This window comes from Athene noctua, chromosome 11 (assembly GCF_965140245.1).
Source record: "Athene noctua chromosome 11, bAthNoc1.hap1.1, whole genome shotgun sequence".
In the NCBI taxonomy this organism is placed as follows: Eukaryota; Metazoa; Chordata; class Aves; order Strigiformes; family Strigidae; genus Athene; species Athene noctua.
The window spans coordinates 14,568,377-14,595,675 of NC_134047.1; the positions used below are offsets into that span (position 1 = coordinate 14,568,377).

Consider the following 27,299-nt stretch of genomic DNA (forward strand, 5'->3'; position numbering starts at 1 on the left):
TGGGCAAGGTGTGGGTGCTGCTTCTGCAGCTGAGGAAGAAGCATTTTACTCACACTCACAAGAGGTGCTCAGTGAGCAAGGCCAGAAACAGCTGCCCTCCCTGCAGCATGGGCTGGAAGAACCTGTGCTGGGGCTGCGCCAGCTTGTAATGGGCCAAGCTGATGCCCAGGCAGTAAGAGGCCAGGACAACTGGTGCTGGGCAGTACTGGTGCCAGGACTGGTGCTAGGACAGCTGCCACCAGGCTTGGCTTGACTGTACTGGGACAGGCACTGCTGTGCCATCATTTAGCCCCAGCAAGGGCTGGGTACAGATAGGGTCAGCAGAGTGTCCTGCTCCCTGTTAGGCGTTGCAGTATTTAACCATAGCAGCCTGAGTGCCTGCCAGGTCTTTTACCAGCCTTTCCCCTGCCCCTGAGAAAGCAGCTCTGTCCCCTGCAGGGATGGGATGAGCCACAGCAGCCAGTTCTCCACAGGGCTCACCGCTCCTGCAGCAAGCAGTGCATCTGCAGCTCCACGCAGCCCGGGGCTGGCTCCCAGCATGCTGTCACCGGCAGCATCCTCACCACCCACCATCACCCCACGCTGCTGGGGAGAGAGAAGGGAGAAGGCAGCGACAGCATGGCCCTGGCTGGGGGTGAAGGGCTGCCCATGCTCAGGAGATGCAAAGCAGGTTCCCTCTTGCCCCCCATCTCTCTCCATGGTGCACAAAACGCTGCCTTGCAGGGGCTGGGGCAGCTCCCGCTTGCAGAACAAGCACCAGTCACAGCAGCAAGATGAAGGGCTCCATGGGCTGTCAACCCTGACCAGAAACCAGCACAGCTGCTGGCAAGGCCAGGAGAGACTGCCAGCCTCCCTGACACGAAGAAAACATTCCCACATGATCTCAGAACTAGAAAGCAAAAGATGAAGCAGCCACCTACTCCCATCCCTGCAGAGCCAGTGAAGTTCCTATTGTGTACCAAGTAGGTCTTACAGAAGAGAACTTAAGAATGGGGGACTGTGTCACTGGAGTAAGCTGTAAGGGTCTTGTCGACCAGACACTTCAGGGTAGTTCTATACCCACACCAGCAACTAAGGCTTAGCTTTTGAAACATGAGCTGGTCCTTTATCTTATCAACCCCCACTGCTCCTCTCCTGTGCCCGGCCAGGCTATGAAGCTGTTGCACTCACTGAGGCCCAGGCTCTGAGACTTACTGGGAAGGGCAGTGCAGGCACTACACCATTCAAGGTAAGCCACATGGCACACCAGAAGTCTGACAACTTCAATGCTTGGGACCCTGCCCCAGTGCCCCCTGCACCCTTCATCTGCTTGGACTAGGATATTCCTATTACTCTGTGGCTGGAAGGAGGAGAGCTGCCAGAGCCTGGCATACCTCTCCTCTACAGGAACCCTCCAGGATGCCCAGCACACTCACGTGGGAGCCAGGCCACTATGACCTTACCTGGAATTACTGAGGGGAGGATGCAGGCACATGTCCAAGGCAGTCTGCAACAGCCTGTAGCAGAAAGGCATGCCAGCATGCACAGCAAGGACTGCTTTTATAAGAGCCAAGCCATACCCAAGCTGCGTGGTGGGAGGAATGGTGTGTCCTAGCCTGCAGAGAACAGCAAACCACACTGCAGCAACGGTTACTGTCACAGCTCCTGCAACCCACCCATTAAAAGCCAGGCCTGTGGCTTCTGGTCTTACCACAGCAGTGCAGGGGAAAAAAATAGTACATGGGGGCTGGGGACAAACTGTCCTGCTAGGACAGCTCTGGAGCAGGCAGCATGCACCCCACCATCTCCCCATTCCCAGCTGGCCTCCCCCATGCACCAGCTACTTCACCACAAAAGCCATGTGAAATAGGGCAACAGACTTCACTGTTTCACACGTGGTCCCATCACTGGTAGCACAGGATGAGTTCATCAACCAGCAAGCATCTGGGGCAAAGCAGGTCTCTGGCCAGGAACTAAGCTGAGCAGGAAAGCTGGTGAAGTTTTTGCACTGGCTTCAGGTACTGCTGCTCTGCAGGCAACCACTCTATAGGCCAAAATGCTTATGGTGACAACTTAGGAGAGCTACAAGGTCTCCAAGACTGCAGTAAAGGGTGACCTCTTGCAAACAAAGTGCACTGAACCCACGTAGCTGTTAGGACAGAACACAGCACAGCTGTGACGCACAGCAGGACTCCTGGTGACTACTGCAGATGGTGTCACCCACATCAAAAGTGACCCCGAGCCCAGGCATCCAGGTCCCAGACTGGCATCTATTCTGTGCTTTGCTCTCCTTGGCAATGCTTAAGTGTTACATGTCAATGCTCAAATTGGCATACAAAGTGTTAACAGCTACTGGGGGGAATGCATGGTCCCATTCTGTGTCAAGTTTTGAATACATCTACTCTGATCCAATCAACAACTGCAAAATCCACCCTCAGCATTTTGTTTCTCCAACAGCACCTACCATTATGTGCTTGCAGGAAGCTCTAAGAAGTGCCCAAGGAACAGAAGAGGGACAGACAATTCCTCTAAGGATCTCCTCCTAATCCCCCATTTTCGGAGACTGGCTTAAATCTTGAAGCAGGAGCCTTAAGATCCCTTCCAGAGTTATTTGCATTAACTGCTGTAACACTCGTTTTTAAATGGTATTCTTTATCAGATATTATTGAATATTGAGTATCCATGGCTTTGACTGCAAGTTTTCTGGCCGTACACATACTGTGCAATTTCCTGAATGAAGATTTTTCCACAGCAGTTTTAAAAGCATCCCCAACTTACTCTCCACATGTCTAACCAGGCCAGTGGAATCCACGTTCTACACTTCTTCCCCCGTTTTCTCTGGTATCCTTACCTGCCTCAACTCCAAGGAGCATGACCAAGGCTCTGAATCAGTTCCATCTTCTGTAAGACCTGTGGTGCACAGAGCACCCCCAGGGCAGAGGGGGACAGCACCTTCTCCAGCCTCATCCCAGCTGCAAGAAGGCAGATCTGCTGGAATGTCAAGCTCTTTTGACTTGAGGACTCCACCACGTTCCTTGCAAGCTGCTTTGCTGGCTCAGACTGTATCTTCATTCGTACTTGCCTTATGTCAAAGGAGGACCCCTTAAGGTACCTAGCTGAAACTTCTGCAGCCCATAGAGGCCTCTTACCCACTTGCATACCTCTGAGCAGTCCGAAGGAATGATCAGCTCCTGGCTTCCACTGACATTCATGTCCCCTTGGATGGGCAGCTCCAAGACAGTATTTTCTAGTATCAAAAATGCTCCCCAGCTATAGTAACTTTCCTTCTTCTGATGGAGGATTTGGGGTATGCAAACAAAGATAAAAGCTCACATACATGCTCATCTGTCCTAATTGTCAGCATCTGCTTGTGAATGGGATGGCTGAAAAGACAGTAGCAGCAAATCCATCTCTATTCCTAGAGATAACTGGTACAGTTGCTGACACTCAGATGTTTGAATGTAGCTATAAAAAAAGAAGAGTAATCTTCTGCACTCAGGTCTAGAAGGGCAAAGAATGAAGGGGCTATGATGACTCTAGACTAGTCCTGCAGAGGTTAAAACTCTTCAGGTCAGTTCCAGGGCTTGGCAACCCCATGGGTCCCCAGGCGCTGTCAGTTAGCTGTAACAAGGGGCCCTACACCCTGCAGAGCATGCTGGAGCCTTCGTGGGCTGTCACACCACAACTCTTCCACCCTTGGCCAGCTAAGGGGCATTTCACCAAGGAGTTGACCTAAAAGGTGAGAAGGGCAGAGGAAAGAAGCCAAGAGCAAGGAAAAAAATAACTGGTCCTCACCCGGGAAACAGAACAAACTGCATGAGACAGAGCAGAGGATTACAGGTTTTTATTTGTCAAACATTCCCCCCTAGTCTAGCACATTCTACAGTCTTGCTAGCACAGATGGTAACAAAGAGCCTGTAATGGTTCAGAAGTTACACTGCTACAGAGAGCAAACAAAAGCAGAGATTTATTATGTAAAAAAATTTATTGTGAGAAATGGGTGAAAGAGTGCAGAGGGGATGGGGTGGAAACTATGTCAGCTAGTGATGCCTGCCCTGTGTGCAGCAGACGTCTGTGCTAGCAATGCAGAAACCCTTCCTGTGATCGCACCAGATGAAGACTCCACTGTGCTGGAAGCATCATTTCACAGAACCATCCCCCTTGCCTTATGAAGAAGGTTCCTTTCAGGTGAAGTGACCCATCTCCTACATAGCCAAACCTCTCAAGGCACCTTGGGGAGCACCACAGGGTAGCACCACACCGAGCACCACGGAACCAGCTGCAAACATCCAGTTCTACCACACACCATAATGCTGCCTTAGCCAGAGAACCATAAATGCAACACCCTCAGCTCTTTCACCTTCAGCTTCTGCTGCCTCCTGTCCCTGCTTTATACCACAACATAGATGCAATTTTGATTCCATCAGAGATTGTTCTCCATCAACTATGGACACACTGGGGTGTGGGGAGAGACATAAAGGCTACTGGAGAGGATCCCTTTCTTGAAGAGTGAGCAACTGTGGTGATGGGTTACCACATGCTGCCAAGCTTTCACATGGACAGACCTTTCAGGCTTCAGGAATCACCTCCTTCTCGCTTTCCCCCACATTAATTATAACATGGTTTTCATTAGACATGCAACTGAGGCAAACCCTAAGCTATCCTTGTTCATGCTCATGTCCCAAAGTTGATTTGTTGTGGTTTTTTTGATAATGGATCCAAACTTAAACATTATTTTGGTGACAATCCAGGACACCACTCCCAAGGTACTCCTAACCATGGTACCAGACACAGGTTTCTCATTCCTGGAGCAAGGCTAGCCCTGAAGCATTTGAGTGTGGCTATAAATAAGCAAATAAGTAAGAAAATTAACAAATTATGATCTACATAAAAGCTTTCTAGGCATTTCCTTTGGAAAAGCTGATTAGTGCTACTTGCTTCTAGTATGAGCCTTGTTTATGAGTACACCAGGGCTCTGGAATGCTCCCACTGCTTTCATTCCTCTCACTTACCAGGATGATTTGACTGCTGTTTTTAAAGCAGCACAGGGTAGTGGATGACATGTTTTTAGACACACCAACAAGGAAAATTAAGGGCTCCAACAAGCTTTCAATATTCCCAAGCTCTCAGAGGAAGCTGGGAGTATAGTGCTTAAGGTATAAAGAAGGCTCAAGCAATTTGCTAAACCCAGGTGTAAATAAAAGCAACAAGTCCACCTCCTACTAGGCTCCACAGGCCTAGTTACCCAAATCCTTCACGGCCCAGAGCTGCACGATGGCTTTACGCTGTGAAAGATGGCATTTGATCCTCTGGAGATGAAGAAACTTGTTACCCGAGCTCAGTGAGGACAAGGAAAACACACACAGCGCAATGTAAGGCTTCATGCCAGGAGTCCCCTGCCCACTCCCCTCAGGCACTTACCCAGGAGCATCACTCCCCATGTCATTGGACCCCTCCCTCCCCACCCAGCTCAAAACTGTTGTCAAAATCCCAGCCCAATCCTTCATTAGGGCAAAAAATAGTCCACAAGTACAGGGCCTGTGGTGCTAATGCAGAACAAAGATCCACCAAGACACTATCCTGAATCCAGCAGCAAACACTTTGGGCAAGAATACAAAAAACTGGACAAGTACTGAGCAGCCCCCTGTCAGCAAGCAGCAGTTTAGGAACTTTAAAGTTTCCTACGTCCTATGAGAAAATATTCCAGGCTAGAAAAGCTCAAGGTTTATGAAAAGGAAGTTATTTGAGAAGGGGCTGGAAAAGTCCCAAATTCTCTGCATCTCTGCCCTCTGTGCCTATGATCCAAGGTATCCTGCTACACATACAAATGAGAAGCTAAGCTGCTTGCCTGAGCCTGCAACATTACATTCATGGTTTATTGAGCACACCCAGAGCACTGTTAGTCTTCCAAACACCATCCTCAGCACTAGTGTGCTCTCAGGCTTCTTCAACCACTGTCAGCTCCTGTTGTGTTGAGGAGACAGAGAGCACCTGCACAGACTGCTGCAAGACAGAGATGTCACTGTCAGCAACTGGTAGAGCAGGACTCCAGCCAGAGGTGCTCCTGCCTCCAGCACAGGCAGTTCCCCAGGGGTCTGGCCTGGGAATATGGAGATGGGGGAATACAGGTGCTCCATTCCTTAATAAAAGGATGAGGTCTCTTATGAACTCACACTATAGGGCACCAACATGAGGACCCTTGGTGTACCTGGGCTGCAGCTCCTTCAGCCGGAACAGGTTGAGGATGTGCAGTAGCTGAGAGCATGTCATATGTCCCCAGGGTCTTTGCAGCCAGAGGTCAGGCCAGGTCCCCAGTGCTGTCACACCTAGGGGACACCTTGGAACAGCCTTCCCCACAGACCAACCCACCCAGAAACAACTCACCTTGGATTACAGTTCTGAAGCACTGGTTACTAATATTGTCCTTCCTAATGCTTTGAGCTCCCTTTTCATGAGAAATGAGCTAGAGATTCACACATAACACGGCCACACATACCGGTGTCTTGTCCTTTGATACATGGCTGCAAAGCACATGCAGCATCAACTTGCTCTGGAGATCACAGGATTCATTTCCCCTCAGGGCCCAAGCTGAGAGGTGGCATATTATGTGACCAATAACACAAATCCCACCAGATCTATTAGTTGCAGCCCAGAATGGCTGATTCTTATGTGAGGCACATGCCATCAGGTGTTTGTGGAAAGGGTATCTATCCATTTGTGTAACAAACTAACTGCAGTGAGAATGTGCATCCATGACTCAAGTCTGCAAGATCTGGGATCCCAGTTTAGGATCTGCCTTTTTGTTTGTTTATTACAATGAGGTGCAGCCAGACATGCAGATTGTGGGTAAATTTGAAACATATCACTGAGGTCTGCCATGAAGGCAGCCTTCAAAGCAAAGATTATCAAACTATTCAAAGGCTCTGATGGCAGAGCATGCTAAAGATAAAACTGTTGAAGACTCCTTGTTGCAAGTAACTAGAAAAACCACTCCTGTTCCAATCTCCACTCAAATGAAAATGAAATGAAACCCATGAAAACAGAGCAGACAAGGTGATAGAACAGTATGGCTCATTGCACCGCATGATGCAAACCTGAACAGAAGCCACCACCACCTTCAGAAAGATTGGAGGCTTTCTGCCAGACCAAGCCTACTGGAACACCATGAAAGCACCACATCTCCCACAGATCCTGCCACTGCAAACACCAAAAAGGTGACAAGAACATGTCAGCTAATGCTTTGAACTAACCACTTGACTCCTAGCTTTTGTCCTGCAAGAACAAAGAGACAGGGCAAGATCCCAGGCACATCTCCAAGGGTGTGCCTACTGGCTTCAAGTTCCCCAGCAGTAGCAAAACTTCAGCAATAAAATAAAAACCTTCGAAAACCAAAAAGTAAGCTACCAAATACAACTGATCGTGCCCCCCATAAGGGCTACCCAGAGTGTCAGCAGATCTAGCATGCTCCAGTCCACACCATCTTCTTAGCAGACTAGGGAATCTGCTCTATGTATCAGCTGCAGTCCAGCTACTTAAGGGATTAGCTGAGAATGAGCGCGCTGTTAATGATTAGCATTCCCTAACATCATGCTTTTGGCTCGGTGGGAGTGCCCAGTCAAGGAGAGAGACTGAGTAGCTGTGGCGGAGTGCCATGCCATGCAGGCGCCTTCTGCCTGTTCTGGGGAGAGCAGCCATTCCCCAGTTACACTGTGGTGCCCTTCCCACTTTTCCAATGACATTTTCAGCTTTTTGGCCCAAAATGCCTTAGGGCTGTCCCCTCCCATACTGTAGTGTTATCTGGTATCAAGGGGACAGATGCAGCAAATGTGGGTGGGGTTTTTTTTAATCCAATAATCTCATTTTCAATTAAAATATATAATATATATTTAAAAATGTTTAGAAAAGCTTCTATGTAATTTGCAGCTACTTTTACATATAGATTACAATAATGTACAATTCCTCCCCAAGGTGGTTTGAAACCATGGGGACCTGCCAATTCTTTCCCCTCAATCATATACATTATCAAACATCAAATGCATTTGTTCCTAATACAGCTCTGAAAAAGAAGTCTGTCACTGGTACCTTCTCAGAGGGAGAGATGCCTAATACGCCTAATGGGGACACACTTAACATTGGCTTCATATTCACTGTAGAAAGTTCCCAGATTAGTAAAAAAATATTTCATCTATAGAAAATGCCCTTCTGAAAAGCAACCAGGGCTCTGTTAAGGCCACACCCAGGCTTTCCATTTCTCTGCTGTAGCAAGACAGATCAGAAACAAACCCTAAATGATGTTTTTATGTCCCAGAAAGAGCTATTAGCACCTGTGCTTATTTTACAGCAGCCTGGTGTATCGGGAAAGTGCTGAGAACAGCATAGGGACTTCGCGAAACATGCTTCTGATTCAATGGGGCTCAGTTGGCACAGTGAAAAACTCAATGTCCTCCTGTTCCACTCAGGTGGACAAGAGGAAGCCTTCTACACCATGATCACCACCCTTCTGCAGAACGACGATGGGTACTCCAGAGACAGGCACACTGAAACCACTGAAACCAACCCCTGAAACAGCGCACCCTTTTCCCACAGGGCTTCCACCAACAAGCTCCTTCCAATTCCTCTGTGAGTCTGTGGGATACCAAGTGCACATCTGGTGGCTTAATCAAAACATCCAACTACTTCGTCCCAGAGGGCAAGCCAAGTGAGAGCACAGCCAGCCCTCTGCCAGTCTGAGGCACCGGGAGACTTTCTGCCATAGCAGAGAGAGGATAGCCATTGAGATTCCTCCAGCAAATCCAACTCTTCACATGGGAAAATGCTATTGCCTGGCACAGAGTCTTCCGGCTGAGGTTTTTACCCAGGCTCCTCTTTGGACATGTACAGTCCAGGGTTTCTCCAAATGGTCCAAGGCAGGGTCAGGTTTGTAGGAAGAGCTGTGGCACATAACAGGATTATTATTTTTAAACTCTTCCTGTTGCAGCCAGATGCAGGTTGTCCCTTCTTCCCAGGTGGGCAGCCCCTTCTGCCCAAGGTGTGGTGCGCAGGGAAACCGAATCCAACGTGCTCCATCTTTTCTCTGCCAGGGGTGATAAGTGAAGTCAGAACCCAATGTTCAAAACCTGAAGGACACTAGGAAGAAGAAAAATAGAGTGAATGTTAGGTCTCAGCTTCAGTGGACATTCTGGACACACGGATAAGGAGTTAATTACTATCATTCAGCCCCTGCCGCTCAAAGGATGCCAACTTCCAGCAAGGAACAATCACAGGTCACGAGATACCTTGATCAATGGAGAGCCAAGTGGAGGATGCAACTGCTCAGCTCCAAGATTCAGAGTATGATTGAGACAAAGACAAAACAAAAGTGCAAAGGTCAGAAGTAAGCACTCCTCCTGTAAGCTGACAGCACCACAGCTCTGCAAGATAAGGAGGTTTTTAAAGAAGGACTTGGCTAACACCAAAGGCATTGCAGGAAAGCAGCAAGGAAGAGGAAAACTACCTTAAGCAACCACAAATATCAATTGGTAGAGGAAAGACTAAGAAAAGGGTTTTTTAGAGACCATATACTAAAAGCGTTTATGTTCACCCACTTAAAGAGGTGCTGTATCTACCTACAAATAATTAAACATTTCTAGGTATCCAATTCCCCCACAAGTCTAAAGATCCCTTCTCAGGTGGTCTGCCTCACAAAACTGCCACAACTCATTCAAACAAGCCTTGGAATAGGTCTAAGCAGACTGAAGACACTGACATAAAACCTCCACCATAGGTCTACGATCCTCTTCGGGAAGCAGAAATGTAGGTCATCCCATCAGCTACATTCAGTAACATTGAGCATGAAATAAACTTGTGGAAAGGGAAAGAAGCTACAAGAGGGAATCAGCCCTGAACAAGAAAAGACAGTAACTTAAAACAGATGCCAAATTAACAGACTACTTAGGGAAACTGCAAGTTGATGGGGATTTTATTTATTCATTAATGTTCAGGCAGATAGAAAAATAGTGCTTGGACCAAAGGGAATTAGAGCACAGCAGGAAAACCATGAGTCCAACCCAGCTGGGCAAGGGATAGTGTCCTCCAGGCTATGAAGCTATAGGGAATCTAACTGAAGAACTAAAGATCATTAGCTAATGTCCACCAGAAGAGTGGATGCACTTTATATTCAATGAGGCACAAACTGTACCACTGTACAAAAGAGGCAATTCTAGTCCCAGGTATTCCTCCTACTGGCTTGCAGAAATACATAACAGAGGTAGATGAGCAAGCCCAAAGTCCCTGAGCTGCTCAGGGACAGCCAGGGAGACACCCACACTTCCCACAACCAGAATGGAGGACACTTGCATTAAGTGCTGAAGGCAAGAGTGGTTGCCCATGATTGAGCACCTGCATGCCATGGTCTAATTCCAGCTGTGGCTACCCTTTTTCCATGACCTTGTTCACTAAGGCTCCCCTAAATCACTGTGCACCTTGCACACCCAGTGCCTTAACTAGTCAATGCAGGTTTACAACTACATGAGCCACAGCTACAACAGCAGTAGAAATTGTAGAATTTATAGTTTTTCCTAGTCAAGGAAAGTATTTGAACACTGGCTTACTTTCTCTACATAATGCTAGGTTTGTGGGGTTTGCATTGCTGCTGGGCAGAGCCAAAGTTTCAATGTTTGATCTCTATCTCCAAGCAAAGAGACACAGAGTTCAAACAGACTCCTGGTGAAACTGTGGACAAGCTCTGTAGCTTGCAAGTAGGGGATAAAGTAATGTCAGCTTTGAGCACCATGGGTAACATCAATTATCTTGTGACTTCCCAAGTACTTATTCCTGAAGATCTTCTCTTGCCCACAAACAGAAATATTTCTCCAGCTCCAGTTTCACTCTGGTTGTTCAAATCAGATGGCATTTATTGATGAACAGTTTATGCTTGGCATTACACCCATAACTGACCCAGAAGGCTACAGGTTAAACCCACAGTAACTAATCAGGACAGTTTTAGGTTAGTGAACACAGAGTAGCTTTTGCCAGTGTGAATTTAACATGAAAAAAACAGTCATTGAAAGGATATGAAAGGAAAATAGTTTGGCACACTGGAACAATATATAGCAGCAACCATGCTTTCCCTGAACAGTGATTTCCAAACAGGGACCCTAGTAACACACTGCAGTAACAGATTCAGATAAGGGAGAGATGACACAATCTTGACCTCCTCACAGACACTGATCTTTGCAGCTCACTTGGTTTAGGAACTTGTAGATTTGGGAAAACATTCTGCGTTCTTTTTTAAGGTCCTTCCTGGCCTCCAGGAACACTCCAATTTCTCTCTACGTGCACCTTGTTCTCCCTTTCTTAGAACACTGACCTACCTCTGTCTTCACAGCATTTCACACAGTACTTGCTATCCTTTGGGGAAAAAGCTCCCCTTCATCCCACTCCATGGATTCCAGGGTACAGGCAAAACTGAAACACTTTGCAAAGCTCAGAAAAAGCAAACATAATCTAAGGACAGAATAAAAGGCTTGAAACAAAGCACACTGAACAGGGCATCACTTCTTCAGGTGCAGTACTGCTGCCAGAATGGTTCACTGGGAGGCATGCAGGAACTACGCTTTCTGCTGAAACACGATACTGGTTCAGAACTTGTTCCAGATCTCTCCTTTCTTAGTGAGCATGTGTCCAGCATATTTCCCAGAAAGTATCACTTCAACTCCACATATGGAACAAAACAAATCCAGGATTTTTAACATCATATAACTCCTCTGTTTTGATTAAGCAATTCACATGCTAAGTATGGAATAATAATATGGAGCAAGAACATAACCATGCTGTTAATAGCTCATGTTCTCCCTCTTAAGCATTATAGCCACATCTTCACCAGTACTAGAATCTACTCTTTGATAAACATTCCCTCAGTTTCTCTGCTTTACACTCTTAAAAAATAATCTATGCCTGGTATTCTGTAGACAGCAGTCTTGTCTATCCAGCCCAAGTAATTAATGCACTCAGGATTGCAGGACAGCTTGCATATGTTTTAAAAATATTCCTGTGAAAAACATTTCACCCATGCTAAGTAATGTATTCCCCACATATGATGCCCTGCCCTAGCATGGTATGAAAAAAACCCCCACCCCAATACAAAAGCTCAGAACAATATCCAGTGGAAACACCACTCAAAAGGCCACAGCCTCTGTCACCAACTTGCAAACAGTCCAAACACAGATGAAGGATGCTAACGTTTTGTCAAATTTGTCTTTGAAATCAAAACTGAGTTTCCATATTCCACCTAAAGTTAGGATATTCAAGTTAAGACAGCCACTCAGTAATTCAGCAAGAACACAGTTAACAAATGTACAAGACTACAAAAAGCCCTATAACAAAACAGAAAAGTTTGCTTGATCCTCCCTCTCTCTACAGTAAAGAGATTTGTTACATACAGACAGAAGACTGTTACTAATAAATGCAATCCTAAGCAGTGTGGTGGGACTTGGAATAAGAGTTAAATTATGTTTAAAAAGACAATATATAGTGGTGTATCAGTATATGCACAGGGTTTAAGGTACCACCAGCTCACATGACAGCATTTCACTTTATCTAGACCCAAGACAGTTGTCTAGAATGGCTGTACTGGGGCAGAGCAGAAAAGTATTTAACTTAATATCTGGTCTCCAGCATGAACAGCAGCAAAAATCACCAGAAAATTTACGTTGAAATGGGCCTCCAGAGGTTACCTAGTCTAAACCACCTTCAGGTTACTCAGATCCCTAGGAAAGAGCATTGAGGTGAAGTACATGATAACTTCACTTGGTCTCCATCATTTTGAAGTTCAAGGGCTTCCCACGACTGAAGCAGTATCTGCAATTTGCCCTTACTTCTGCCTGCTCAGCTGGCCAGTATTAGAGGTTGAATTTGTGTCATGGTTTAAGCTCAGCAGGCAATGAAACACCACACAGTCACTTGCTCACTTCCTCCCAGAAGGATGGGGGAGAGAATCAGAAGGGTAAAAGTGAGAAAACTCGTGGGTTGAGATAAAGACAGTTTAATAAGTAAAGCAAAAGCTGTGCATGCAAGCAAAGCAAAACATGGAATTCATTCCCCACTTGCCATCAGCAAGCAGGTGCTCAGCCATCTCCAGGAAAGCCGGGCTCCATCACATGTAATGGTTACTTGGGAAGACAAACACCATCGCTCCGAACGTCCCCCCACTTCCTCCTCCTTCCCCCAGCCTTATACACTGAGCATGACACCACACGGTCTGGGATGTCCCTTGGGTCAGCTGGGATCAGCTGTCCCAGCTGTGTCCCCTGCCAGCTTCTTGTGCACCCCCAGACTACTTGCTGGTGTGGTGGGGTGAGAGGCAGAAAAGGCCTTGACACTGTGCAAGCACTGCTCAGCAATAACGAAACCATCCCTGCGTTACCAATGCTATTTCCAGCACAAATCCAAAACATAGCCCCATACTAGCTACTGTGAAGAAAACTAATTCTATCCCAGACAAAACCAGCAAAATTTGCAATATTAACAAATACAGCATCTACCTTCTAAACAGGAAATATCCTTAGAAAGGCTTCCACTTTCCACTCAATATCCAGCCTATGCTCCAGTCCATAAAAGAAACTGTCCATTTTCTATTAGCTAACTGAGCTCCAAGTACAAAGCATGCCTGCAGCTCCATTCCTCTAATTCAACTGCCTCAGTGGTTAAAGAGCTTCAAATCAGGGTGTCACACCCTCAGAGAACAAAATATTTTAAACTCTTGTTCTCATATACACAAACCAAACTGATTGTAGAAATTTCTGTGCAAATAAGAAAGATCACTGAAGAGGCAGCTTTGTTGTGCATGGGATAGCATTAATACATCCCTTCTCCTTCCACCTCCATCCACACTGCATACTCCTATTTCCCATTCCAATAATGGGTATATAAGCAATTCAGTACTTAATGCTGATGAACCAGCTTACCAGACTTTACAGACACTGTCCCAGATAAGGGAAGGGCAGAAGGTCTGATAACTGAGAGTGATTGTGTCCTGCTAAACACAGGGCAAAGCAGGCAGTCATGACAGACAAGCTTTGCAACTAACACTATAGAAAATTTTGCAAGAATAATAACCTGGATAGAAACATAGCATGTGCTTGGCTCAGTTCAAGTGTTCTGTACATACAGGATCATGTCTTTATTTATGGAATCAGCATATGCTCTTGTGTCACTTCAGAGCTATAGGCATTGCATGGAAGAGACCGACATCCTGTAACACAGTCATCTTTGGTAGTGAGGGACAACAGGAGTTTCATTCAGGTTGCTGCTCTACTCCATAAAGGAGTTTATTACCTGCTAAGTTAAATCTACCTACCTTTACACAGCTTTTTCTCCTTCTAAAAGGTAATGTGGCTCTCCCAGCAGATTTCACTTAAAGAGCACCTATGTTTCCAAAGATGTATCTTTAACTGCTGCAGAGTTAGGCACAGGAACCATCCCAGACAGGGCTGTTCCCACTAAAGAGCTGTAGCATTCTACATAATTACACCTACCTTTTTGTGCTCCTGAAGTTAGCTTGGTACCCAGGTGTGGTTGGAGGCCTGTGAGGTGCTGGGATAGCTGGGAGTAGACAGAATGGGTTCAAAATTAAAGTCCAGTCCTTCTCCATCCATGAGTTCACTGTTGATTATGTAATCCATATCACATTCAAGGTTCTCCATGTACATGTCAATGTCCAGATCAGTGGGCAGCCTGTCCTGGTTCAATCCCAAGGGAGCAGGGCTAGCAGAAGAAAGCAGTAGTGGACTACTCAGCTGGACTGACTGGGCAGTTGTGGCAGAAACTGGAGCCTTCAAACTGGAGATGCTGGCAGTGTTCTGAGGTGATGTTACGATGGGAAGTGTTGATGGCAAAACACTGGCACCGACTGATTCTGCCTGCTGCTCTGTAGCCTTTCCTCGTGGATTGCCTGAGCTCATCTTACTCTGGGTGGCTTGTCCACCTAGAAGCAGAAGAGTTCGGCTGCTCATCCTGTTACCAGTCTGCGGGAGAACTGGATCCACCTGAGTCATCATAACATCCCTTGGAGGTGGTGAGCTGGGTGACAGAAGTGCTTCCAAGGTCTGAGGGGCAGAGAAATGGCTGACAGAACTTTGCAGTGAGATATCAACAGGGTTAAAGAGGGAATTGCCAAAAGTAGTGGTCTGACCAGCTGCATTCGGGCTCCGCAAGGAAAAGCTGGAATCTCTCTGGATCTGACCACTCGAGGCAGACTGCTGGGTAGATAACACAGATGAGCTGGGAGACATCAAATTTAACCCGTCAATGAGCTCAAGCTCTTCAGTCACAGTTGGTGGAACATTGCTGGATGCGCTGGAGTACACTAGAGAAGGAAGCAGCTCTTCATCGTGGAGGTCATCCTGCTCCGTCAGGATAGGAGAAAGCCTGGCACTAATGGTGCTTGCATTGGAACTGGTTCGAGGCCGGAAGGTGTTCCACACATCAGAGTCCTCATTGCTTCTTGAGGACGGGCTCCCAGGCCACTTAGGGAATTGGGAGCCAGGACTGTCAGCAGTGGATTCTGAAGCAGACTGGAGAGGAGGCTTCTTTTTGGATGCTTTACCTCTGACTTTTGCAAGTTTACTGCTGTTGTCCATGGAGGCAGCTCTTCTTCTTGGTGCTTTTCCACTTTTACCACCCTCTGGATTGAGCATCCACCAAGAGCTCTTCCCTGTGGCTTCATTATGGACTTTAATAAACTTGCTGTGCAGGGACAGGTTATGTCTAATAGAATTCTGGAAAAAAAAAAAAGAAGATATGAGGACTGGAGAGTTGGCACACCTCCCACCTAGAAACCTCGCAAGCATAAACGCATTTAGACAGTATCCAGAAAATGAAGTTATAAAAGACCTCCCCATAAAAACCTGCTATTTCTGCTTGAACATGCTTGACAGTACTAGCAAGCCATGCCATGTCTCACTGCAGCACCAAGTGTAAAACTACCATGATGACTAGCAGCTTCCAACTAGCAAAATATTAACACAAAAGAACTTTTCAAGACAATACGGAATCCATAAAAACTAAGCATACCACAGAACAAGTAAGCAAATTCCCAAATACAGCCTGCAACAACATGAGCCTAACTGAATTTGAGCTAATGCTGCTCTCGCCCTCTGCCAATCCCATTAGCCAGCATAAGCCTGGATGAAGTTTTTAATTTTTACATGGCCTAGCTTTTGAGCACGACATAGCAGTGAACCAAATAGACTGGGTGAAGAAAAATGTCAAAATACTTCTAACTCAGTACACCTATTACCATCTTCATCCCAAAACCAGAGAAACAAGAGAAACTTTGTGGAACAAGAGCCCTAGTAATCCTGGAGCCTGCCAGCCTCACTCTGCAAGGAGGCATTACACTCTCCTCTGTGTGTGTTTCTAATGGGGTAAGATGTGGAGCGGATAGTGCACTCCCACACAGTACATGCCAGTTTTAGCCTCTCCCATCTTTCCATTTGGCAAGGCACACGTTCCTTGCCTCTCCCAACTCCTTTCTTTTAGTTTAGCTTTGCTGGAAATTGCAAACTAACATATCTGTACTACATCAAACTGAATTTTCATCCTGCAATTGATAAACTCCATGGTATTTTAGAATCAGCAAGCAATAATCTCAGTGTTTGAGCAGATCCTCCATAAACTCCCCTTGAGGTCTGTGTTGTGCATTTGTTTGATATTTGCATTTAATTTGTTCAGATAGTCAAATTATACATCATTAAAAGGTGCTACACTGGTAGCATAACAGCGGTCCAAAAGCAACATCTTTTTCATATAAACTAAAGGGTATATCAGCCTTCAGCTTTCATGCGTGCTCTCTTAATTCTGAACAAAGTAAACTCTGCTTTTATCATCCTTTCCCACCACCTCTGAAGACAGTTCTTTCCTGCCTGCTGCTTTCCCTCTCCCCACCCTTTTCCTCTCAGCCAAGTCCTCACCATGCTAATTTTGGCCACCTCACCAAAAGTACAATCCTAGAACAAGGCAGATGTAGATAAACAATACAGGCAAAGTGGAAAGTTTTCACGGAGAGGGAAGGAGATGTGAGAATCATTCTGCATTAGCTTTCATTTTAACCTTTGGCTGTTGAGGACTCAGAGAAGACTGGCTGCTTGTTGTGATCAGTATCAAAGGATATATATGCTCTTACTCAGAGAGCACCCCAAGGGTTACTGTGAAGCCAGGGCCAGATGGAACATGTGTCAGTCAATGCTCTTCAAGAGTTATTCAACACTCCTGCCTGACATCTCTAAATAAAGTTTTCTTTTCCTTCAAGTCTCAAAAAAATTAATTCATACTGGTACCCCGTCTCCTGAAAAGCTGCTACTTTCATTTCCAGAGAATCCCCCACTTTTCCCAGGTAAATGTGCATGACTTTGAATGCATACTGCTGTATCAATAAGAACCACTAGGTTGTTACTAATTTGTCATTTTTTCTCCTGAAAGTAATCTGTGAACTCATGATGACACCCAGTCCCATCAGGAATGACGCAGTAGCTTGTACACACAGTGTATCTTTGGAGTCTCATAACCACCCATTTTTAGGTCCATTTACTAAAATGGAACTTTAAACCAATAGTTCAGGATTTCAGAATTTCACAACTAACTTATTCTGTTTTCTCCTCATGCAGGGCTAGAGGCAGGTTTTAATTCCTGTGTCAGCAAAAGCATAATACACTGGTGCAAGCATTTCTGCACTGGTGCAGTAACACTGAAACCTCAAGAAAATGAGCACCACTTTGGGTATCGTGACAATTTTAGTAACTAGTTTTCTAGTTTCTTTGTTGAAAAGCAACTTGAAATAAGATATCTTGGAATGAGACTAGGATCCACATGAACAGATATGCAAAGCTAGCTACCTTTTATGAAACAGTCTCACAGTGCTTTTACATGTTATTGCTAAAATGACATAATGCCTAATAGCTGTAGGAACAGATAATTGCTGTACCACTCCTTCCTTCCTCATCTACTCTCCTCCTCCTATAACACAAGCATCTGTGACCCTACGAGCTGGTTCAGAGCACTATCCCAACCCTATTCTTCCTCAAAAATCATTCTTCCTGCCTCATTTATCTCTGTCTAGTTTTTGAATTACCTCACTGTGGGAGTCAAGCACCAAAAACTGTGAAAGAAAACAGAATGTGTACTTAGAGGCTGAGGAAAAAATCTGAACACTTCTTATATGAGGATTAACAGCTGTCAAAACTGCAATGCCTAAATTATCACTTTCTCACCTCTCCTGCAGACTTTGTGAGGCAGCTCACCACTGCAGCCACAGCACCCAGAGCTGTAATATACCTGCATGACTGAGCTCGCCTGCATACTGGAGACTCAAGCCCAGGGAGTCCCAAAATACAACTGAACCAACGCCTGGGTGCTGTGGGACAGCATGGGAGATTCACACTTGCATACCACATGGTTCCCAGCACAAGAATGCATCTGCTAGAATGATTTAATACACCTAACATATGGAGGGCACCCTCAATCTCATTGAGAAAGTGAGGGACAAATCAATTATGCCAAAATAATCACAGAACTCTAGGTCAGACCTGACAGGAGAGGAAATGACAGTTCAGTCACCCAGGCAACGCTGACGTCTTTCCTTTCTGATATTAAGTAACTCAAACCAGAAACATACAGATGACATTAACTTTTTAGATGCTCAACTTCAGCAGCGTGGGAGAATCCCAGATGGTCTGAGCACCTGCAGTCCACACAAGGTCTTGTCTCTGCAACATCTTTGACCATAAGGAAGCATGACCTGAAGGAAGAGGCACAGGCAGGAATCCTTCAAATCCTTAGGGACCTCTTCAACAACTAGCTAAGGGGTAGTTATTGCTGTTTATTCAGATATAGAGGTTTTTATGGCTGTATGTTAATTATTGCGGTGAAAAAAAATGCCAGTCTGTCTCTAATCCATCACAGATCAAAGATGATTCCTGTAAGCCACAGACAAAACCATTCTGAAATTAATGACAGATATTAAGCAAAAAAAAGTTTGGCAGAGACACTTATTGTACACTAAAGGATGGACCACTCATTAGGTCTCAACCACTGTGTGTACAAGCTAGGATATATGGACCAACCATAGAAGTGTGGCTAGCAACATGCACAAACTATTTTCTAAATCTCAGTTACCACAACATTAAGTCTTCTTTGATCAAATCTCCCAGCCCTCTTTAAAGAACAGGAACACTCCTTGCCATCACACAAGACCTGCCCCCACGCCAGCATCAGTGCTGCTGCAGACCCTGCCCAGCAATGAACAGTGCTTTGGTCTCAGGATGGGGAATTAGCCACGGGAGCTGGCAGCACAACCAAGCAATTATCCCATCCAGTCAGCCCTCTGGACAACTGCCATAGACACCAAGATACTACAGAAAATGCACAAGTGGGTCATACAGAAGACAGAATGACAGTGACAGTCTTTCCAGGGGACTGTATGGTTTTGTAGGTAAGGCTGAGGTTATCTTCCATAAAACTGAAGTGTTACTCATAGCAGGTCAGAACATTCAGAATGGTTTGTTCAGACTTCAAGATTCCTCAGACTAAAAACAAGCTTACATTCACCTTCCTGTGATGTACTTTCTGTTAAGCACCCATGTGACAAGAACAGAAGGTGGCTTGTGTCCTGCCCAGAAGTGCTCGTTCACGCAGCAGTGGTGCGTGAACTGTACTAGCAGAGTACTTGGGGTCGGGCACAAGCTATGCTGAGAAAAACACAAGAAACAGTAGCTATCCTTGAAAATTTTGTGCTTGCCCACATTTGCCTGGATTTTCAATCACTGCTCCCTAGCACCAGGGCCATTCTCCCAGAAATTGTCAAGTTCCTACTACAAACCACAGAAGCACCACATTTCTTAATAAAAATTCTCTCTCAAGAATGAGTGACAAAAAAAAAAAAAAAGATATGCAATCACTGCAGCTGCCTGTAATACACACTCACTGCCTTGGAGGCATACAAAGAACATGGTCACATCCCAGTACAGGGCCATGTTCCAAATTCGGGCCTATAATTGTGCCGAATTATCATTTGCCATGGCATTCTTCAGAGGTTGCAAGAGGAGAATGCCCCGCCTGCTGCATTTGTCAGTGCCTGTCTCAGCACTCACCCGGCCACTTGGCTCCAAAGGCTTCAGGAAGAAGTCTTCAGAGCAGAGATTCTGCAGAGTTAGACTCCAGCAAGTAAACAACTGCTTCAGAGCCAGGGAGCTAAAACATTTCCCCAGCAATCCCCTTCCAGAAGGCACATGTGAGCACAGACGTCAAGCTCGGCACACAGGGAGCTGTATTTTAGGAAGAATATTTTCCTTTCTGTAATCTTTCAATGGCAGCCCAGAAGAAGAAAATCCTAGTTCTCTAAAAAGCAAAGACTGAGGTGATTTACAAGTTTACCAAGATGGGCAGGCATATACAACAAAAGCTGTTCAGGATTAGATGGAGCAGAAGAAACTTGTTGGAACAAGTAATACCAGCAGCCCAGGAGCAGCTTTCTCAGAGGACTGCCTGGAAAATTAAGCCATGCTGCAAGGAATAATCTTTCAGCAAAGCAGCTTCCAGAAGAAACTGGCAGGGAGCAGGAAAGAGCAGCAGCAAAATCTTCAGGAAATTTGACTGGTATTGCATGGGGCAGATGGACTTTCACCAAAAGGCAAGCTCTCCCCCACTTCTGAAGGGAACAGCTACACTGTGCAAGAGTTCAAATGAAAAAATAAATCTTGCACTTCCATATTTATTCAAGGCATTACACCCTGTTTGGGAGAAGGGCCTGTTAATGTCACTTTAACAAGGGCTAAATATATGTAACTACATTGCAATGGTGGGCCCTCACCATGGTTGACCACTTGTCAGTAAGTTTTATCCCACCTGAAAAAATAGGACACCTGGTGACCCCACACTCACATCACTGTCCTGCTCCCATGTACTGCCATCAGCCTCATTTTCCACACCCAGGACTTCACCATCCTCCCATCCACAACACCCTGCCATGCTCAGCTGCCTTCCTCCTGCCTCACTGGGCCCTCATCTAGGCCAGACTACTTGCTGTGGCCAGACCATTTAAGGACTAATGGAAATAAAAGGTAAAAGATTCTGTTAAGACTGATGGACAAAGGCTCCTCAGGTTTCCATACTAGACTCTTCACTACAGTCTCTGAACAACAGTCATTCAGCTTCTGTTCATTATTTCCCCCCTTGCTTTAAGGAAACTCAGCTGGCTTGTTAGCAGCTGGGACAGAGAACATCTTCCTGCTGCCAGGACTAAGCACATCACTAACACCACATGAATGCATGTGGGGGCATATGAGGTAATGTCAAGAGTCCAGCAGTTTCTACCCACCCCCAGCACTCTGAAGTCAAACAGCCAGACCAGACCCTCCCTACCTTTGCAGGGCAAGAACTTCCAAGAAGCCAAAATAATCCCAACTTAATAGAAAGCAGCACTACAACACCACTAAAGATTAACTGGACTTAAGTACCAACGATGACAGCAATGCCATCACTATTCTGGTTCAATTTAGAACATGCAATTCTTCATTTTTAGTGTTAAAAGGTTTAACAGGGAATTGTATCATTTCAGGCACATGAATTTAGGAGTAAACACTAGGGGCTTTCTCAGCACAGTCAACAGAAAGTAGCATTCTTTCTTCACAGACAGGTTGATGGCTCTGTGCAGCAGAGAAACACCCAGACTCTAGACTGAGCCTCCCCGATGCACAAACCTGCATCAGGCTGAAGGTTGGACAGTATTATACTTTGCTCAGAGCTAAAATGAGTTTGTTTTATGCTTTCTTTTGCTTTATGGCACCAAGTCAGTTATGCCTCAGTGAGCAAAGACAGAAAAATTTTGAATGTCTTCTCAGACCATCACCTTGAAATTATCATTACCAGAAGTCAAAAGCAAACCTGTCTAAAGCATTCTCACCAGATATTCCCTTCCAGATAAAGGGTTTCTTTGGGAAATTAAAGAAAGCTCCCCTGGTAGTGATTTAGGCCCTTACCTGGCCATGTTAAGTAGCTACAATTCTGACAAGTTGAAGCCAAAAAATCTTCAAGGATACAGGGACACTCCAGCACAGTCCAGATGGATATAAGCAACTGGCTAATGTGACTGTTTTAGGACCTGGCCATTGCTTTTTTATAGATCTGACTACAGAAAAAAGCCAAAAGCTGGCTGAACAGTAGTCAACACACCAATGAATTATAAGCTTTTCATCTTTACTGAAAGAAGTGCTCACATAATTTTGTGTCCACTGAACTGGAATTTATTTGCAAGGCATAAGGATAACCTGGCAGAAGCTACCAGCTGCAGCACACCAGAAATGGTCCAGATGACATACAGGCTTCTGTCGTCTACTGGCCTATTACCCTTCATGGAGGAGCTTCAGAGAGCCACAGGATGAGCAGCTGCTCTAACCTGAGGGAGCTCTGCACAAGCTCTGCCAGGCTGTCAGACATCCTGAGTTCTGGGAGAGACCAGGGACCTTCAGTGCCAGCACTATGACACTGGAAGCTGGTGAAGTCCCTTTATCAAACCAAACTGCAGAGCACATGCAAGGAAGCATCTGAGAACGCTCAGTTAGGTCTCCTGATCCACCTGGTCAATGGTTAATATTAACTACAGGCAATATGAATATAACACAAGCATGGAATGGAAGGGTTTAAAGTAAAATGCTGCCCACTGTAATAGAGATAAAAAGCTAGCTGAGTTTCCAGATGGATGACACTTTCTGTTTCAGTCAAGAAGAATACTTTGTAATTTTTAATTCATAATACAGCTACTTGAGTTGTTGCATATATGTATATATACATACACATTTGATTAAAGTGAATGCAAAGTACCAGAATACAGAGGTATGAGTTCAGCCTCCTATAACTAATGTAGTACTGCAGAATCACTTGTTCTTTCTTTTACACTGCATGCATAGGAAACCTCTGATTTTTACTTCAGTGAAGTGTCTTTGGAGGGTGAAAGGGATGGTTTTCAAGTTCATTCTGTTCCTACTAAGGCAACAATTAATAACTTTGCGAGAATACACAGAACGTTTCACTGGGAAAGACGTTAACATTGCTCCTCAGCGTGTCAAACTTGTTTATACTCATGGATGCAGAAATGCAACCACCAGTGCAAACTGCTTCAGCGGTTTTATGCACTTCTATTTTATTCAACCTCTCAACATCCTCCTGCCCCAAGTAATCTCAAAGCCAGAAGGAACTATCCTTTTATCCACAGAGCAGCTTGCAGAGCACTGATGGCAGGATTACAAAGAAGCCCCACAACACCCCTACAAGGACACTTCTGCCTTTCAGGCTGGTTAATTCTTAACTTCAGCTCAATTACTGCAGGGTAAGGACAGACTGCACACTCAGCAAATCTGTCCTTTACAAAGTGCTTGAAGTAGTTCAAGAACAGTAAACACCACCTTCCTCGAAAACTGAGATTCTTCCGGAATTCACAGAGGTTACACCCTGGCAGTCTGCGACAGCTGTATTTCCCCCAATTGTATAGTGGAGTAGGACAGCTGTAAAGTAATTATGAAGCAACAATTAGTTTATTAACTGAAGTAGATTTTTAAAAACATTTTTAAAGACACTTTTAATTTCCCATTCTAAAATCTCTATTAGAACTACACTGCATACAAACAGGACATCGATATGGCTCTGCCCAAACAACACAGACATAACGGAACTCTAGGAGCTGTACTACAATCTTAACAGGCATCAAAATGCTGTATCAGCATTTAGCAGCAGCTCCACATAAATTTCCTTTATCCAAACTCATTCAGTTCAAAACTGAGAAATCAGTAAAGCTAAGACAATTCAGTAAGTTCTTCTTTTACTTTACAAATTTTAAAAAGATGCAAGCAGAGCTTCACAGCTCTAAAAATAACAAGGAAGAGTGAAAACAAGAAAACAGGCAGGTCCACTCGTCAACTGAAGAGGCATCTTTTGTTTGTCTTGAATATAAACCACACACCCATTAAAATTTACTCCAAGTCCACAAAATCAAATTGATCTGATTGATTCTAGATCTTTAAAACTGTAAACTGTCTTCATCTAATGCACTTGATGCAAACTGACTAAAGTAAAACAAACAAAACCTCTTGCAAACCTAAATAACTGTATGTTAACATAAACCAAGACTGGAAGTCAGAGCTCTGCAGTCACACATGATGGTGCATGCATCTTGCCAAGCCCTGCCAACAGGATTTGAGCGAGCAGGGAGGAAAACGAAGCAGAGGGAATACACCACAGCCCCCTTCGCCTCTTCTGGGCACCTAAGATAAACTACATATCCCCTACATACCAACCCAGACTTTGCCATTATTTCTTAAAAAAGAAAATGGGTTTTAATTAGAATTTCTCCTGGCATTTGAACAGTTTCAACCGTACTTCTATCATGGTTTTCTGTTTGCTGGCTTAAGTCAAGGGTTTTAAACTGCCCTAGTCATAAGGCTGGCTGATTCCCACTACCGCTGCTGTCGTTCTGCCCCCCGTCATCTTTCCTGGCAAGAAGTTTCTGTTATCTTGCACTACTAAAGTCAGCCTGAGTTAGTTCACTCCCAGGCTGAAAAACTACAAATGAGTTTCATACTGAAAATTCATCACATAACAACCACAGCAACAGCATCTGAGCAGGGACCTCAACCCTCCTATGTGCAGAGATTCTCACCTCTGCTTTTCTGCAAGTCCGACTGTACATTTCCCAAAAGTGACACGGTTAAGACATAGTAAAACCAAAGTCTGACAGTCCCATTACACATGAATGAATATAACAAAAGAACAGCCATACTGAATCAAGTCAGAAGTCTACCTACTCCAGCATCCAGTCTGGTAAGACACTTCACTATATCCCAGTTTCCCCACAATACCTGGGGATGCATTTCAGAAGCCAAACTGAACTTCAGTCTCAGGCACTACTGCTAAACAGATATAGACACATTCCTGAAGAGAAAATGCACCAGTTCCATAAACTGTCTGTCAAAATAATGTGACTCCATACAGTAGCAGCACCACCGGGACAGCACACCTAGCCTGAGGAAACAAGAACTACCTTCCAGTGAGACCACCAAATCTTCTGAAGAGAAAGAAAACATACTCACACACTGTTCCTGATCAGAACTTAATAAGGAGGATTAAACCAGTACAAAGAAAAAAAAAAACCAACTAAATTTTAAATTAAACTATGTGCACTCTCCAGGAATTGTCAGTGAGCCAGATAAATGGGAAAGGTGAAAAGTTTAGTATCAACCTGTGCCAGCCTCAGCTGTGACAGCTGTGTCCCTCTCACCACGCTCCTACCCTCTCTGGAGCAAACATTCGCACTCATGAAACCACATGGTGTGCCACTTTAGAGAGCTGAGACAGCTGAAAGCTAACCTACCAGAAAAAGCTATCTTTTTTTTTTTTCCAAAATTAACTCTCTGTGCTGACTTACTGCATGGTCACACAGGCAGAAGAACGTGTGGCAAAAGCCCCAAACCACACTGGTTCAAGCTGTCGCAGAACTGCAGCATGGAAGAACAGCTACCAAGACCGCAAACGGAGAGGTACACTGCAAACAAGAGCGTGCCATTAAGTGTAATTCCAGTCTGCAGCAAGAGCAATAGATCACACTATTTAGACTCCAGTCACCATGGCATCCACCGTGATGTATCACTAGACTATTTCGCAAGCCAGGTCTCACATCTCCCTTGCTCTTTGCTGGAGTTCATTTGACTAAAGAGAACGGGAACACCAGGTTCCCGCCTGCAGAGGATGGAAACAGAGTTTAGCCCTTTTAATAGAACTTTGCAGGTGCCTATTTCCCGAGTGAGAGAAGATAACACTGAGACTTTGGAGCATATATTGCTTTCTCTTTTCTGAACTCCAACAGAGATAGATGCCCAGTCCCTGCACGGCCTCAGCACCAGCACTGCTCTGGGACACAGCACCTCTTTACAGGGAGCCTCTTGAAAGCCAAGAATGCCTGCTATGAAACAGTTATTTATACTGTGCTTTAACGCAGTCAGGTGACAAAGAACCGCGGCCGTATATTTAAAACCCCTTCAACTGATGCTTCACCTTGCACAGAAGCTTAGCTACAGCCTTTTGACTGACCCTCAACTCCTTTCCTGGAAAACTTTTCAAACACAAAGGGTGCAAAGAGGAGCTTCACAGGGCCATAACCGCCACCCCAGTGCAGTCTTCGCTGCTCCAGCTGCACAGAGCCCGAGCTTGTGCTGGGTCTGACAGCACCCTACCCCGCTCTCAAAGGCGGACAAACCTGCGCCAGCCAAGCGGCTTTCGAAGAGCCGAACCCCAGGCAGCGTGGGGATTAGGCGCTGGCACCAATGTCGAGTGTGCAGAGCCCGGCTGGCGACGAGTAGCAACAGGTGAGCGCGGGGCTGCGCAGCGGAGCCGGGGCAAGCGGCAGCTCAGCAGCAGGGGAACGGGAAGGCGCCCCAGACACCCACCCGCTCCTCGCCGGACCGCACAGCGCGCCCCGGCCCCAGCTCACGGCGGAAGGCAAGGCCCGTCCCTCCCGCCCCGGCCCAGCCCGTCGCGCACCTTCCAGCCGGCGGAGCTGTTGCTGTCGCCCTTGTCCTTGAAGTAGGGGACGGAGCGGACCATCCATTCGTAGATCTGCGCCAGCGTGAGCCGCTTCTCGGGGGCGCTCTCGATGGCCTGGCTGATGAGCTCGGCGTAGGACTGGTTGCCCCAGGCGTTGCGCCGGGAGCCGCCCTTCCGCGCCGCCGCGCCGCCCGCCCGCGCCCCCTCGGCCCGCCCGGGCCCCGCCGCTGCGCCACCTGCGCCCTCCTCCACCGCTCCCGCCGCACCGCCCGCCTCCGCCGGCGCCGCCGGCAGCTCAGGCCGCGGCAGCGGCCAGGTGCAGGAGCGCGGCCGGCTCTGCGGCTCGAAGTCGGGGTCGATATCCGGCGCCGCGGCGGCGCCGCCGCCCGCCTCCGCCATGGAGCGCCCGCCTCAACACCGCCGCCGCCGCCACCGAGTCTGAGCCGCTCCGCCGCCGCGCATCGGCCCGGCCCACCACCCCTTTGTGAGACCCGGGCCCCGCCGCCGCCGCGCCGCTCTGTTTACCAGGGAGCAGCGCCGCGCCCTGCGCCTGCGCGCGCGGGGCACGCCGGGAGCTGTAGTCCCGGCGGCGCGGCGGCGGGCGGCCCGGCCCGGCCGGCGGACTACAGTACCCATCACCCCCCGCGGCGGCGGGGCGGGCGGTGGGGCAGGGCCTCGCTGGGGGAGCGTGGCAGACGGTTGGGCCGCGCGACTACAGCTCCCAGCGGGCACCGCGGCGGCCGCGCTTACATAACCCG

The 27,299-nt window shown here is 46.4% G+C and overlaps 1 protein-coding gene across 1 annotated transcript; it reads right to left on the reverse strand.

Moving 5' to 3' along the window:
- Nucleotides 1-3,813: 3,813 nt before the first annotated feature.
- On the reverse strand, nt 3,814-27,057 carry FOXO4 (forkhead box O4). The gene is made up of 3 exons (XM_074914965.1): nt 26,539-27,057; nt 14,493-15,734; nt 3,814-9,105 (listed from the first exon to the last, which is right to left on the reverse strand). The coding sequence occupies exons 1-2, from the start codon at nt 26,938-26,940 to the stop codon at nt 14,511-14,513; spliced, it is 1,626 nt and encodes a 541-aa protein (XP_074771066.1). The 5' UTR covers nt 26,941-27,057; the 3' UTR covers nt 3,814-9,105; nt 14,493-14,510.
- Between the last annotated feature and the right edge of the window lie 242 nt (nt 27,058-27,299).

What these genes read in the sequence shown, in the direction of transcription:
- FOXO4 (XM_074914965.1), bottom strand. Translation starts at nt 26,940, where the DNA reads ATGGCGGAGGCGGGCGGCGGCGCCGCCGCGGCGCCGGATATCGACCCC. An exon ending in ACAGCTCCGCCGGCTGGAAG is followed by an intron (nt 15,735 to 26,538) that starts GTGCGCGACGGG and finishes TTTTTTTTCCAG; the next exon opens with AATTCTATTAGACATAACCT.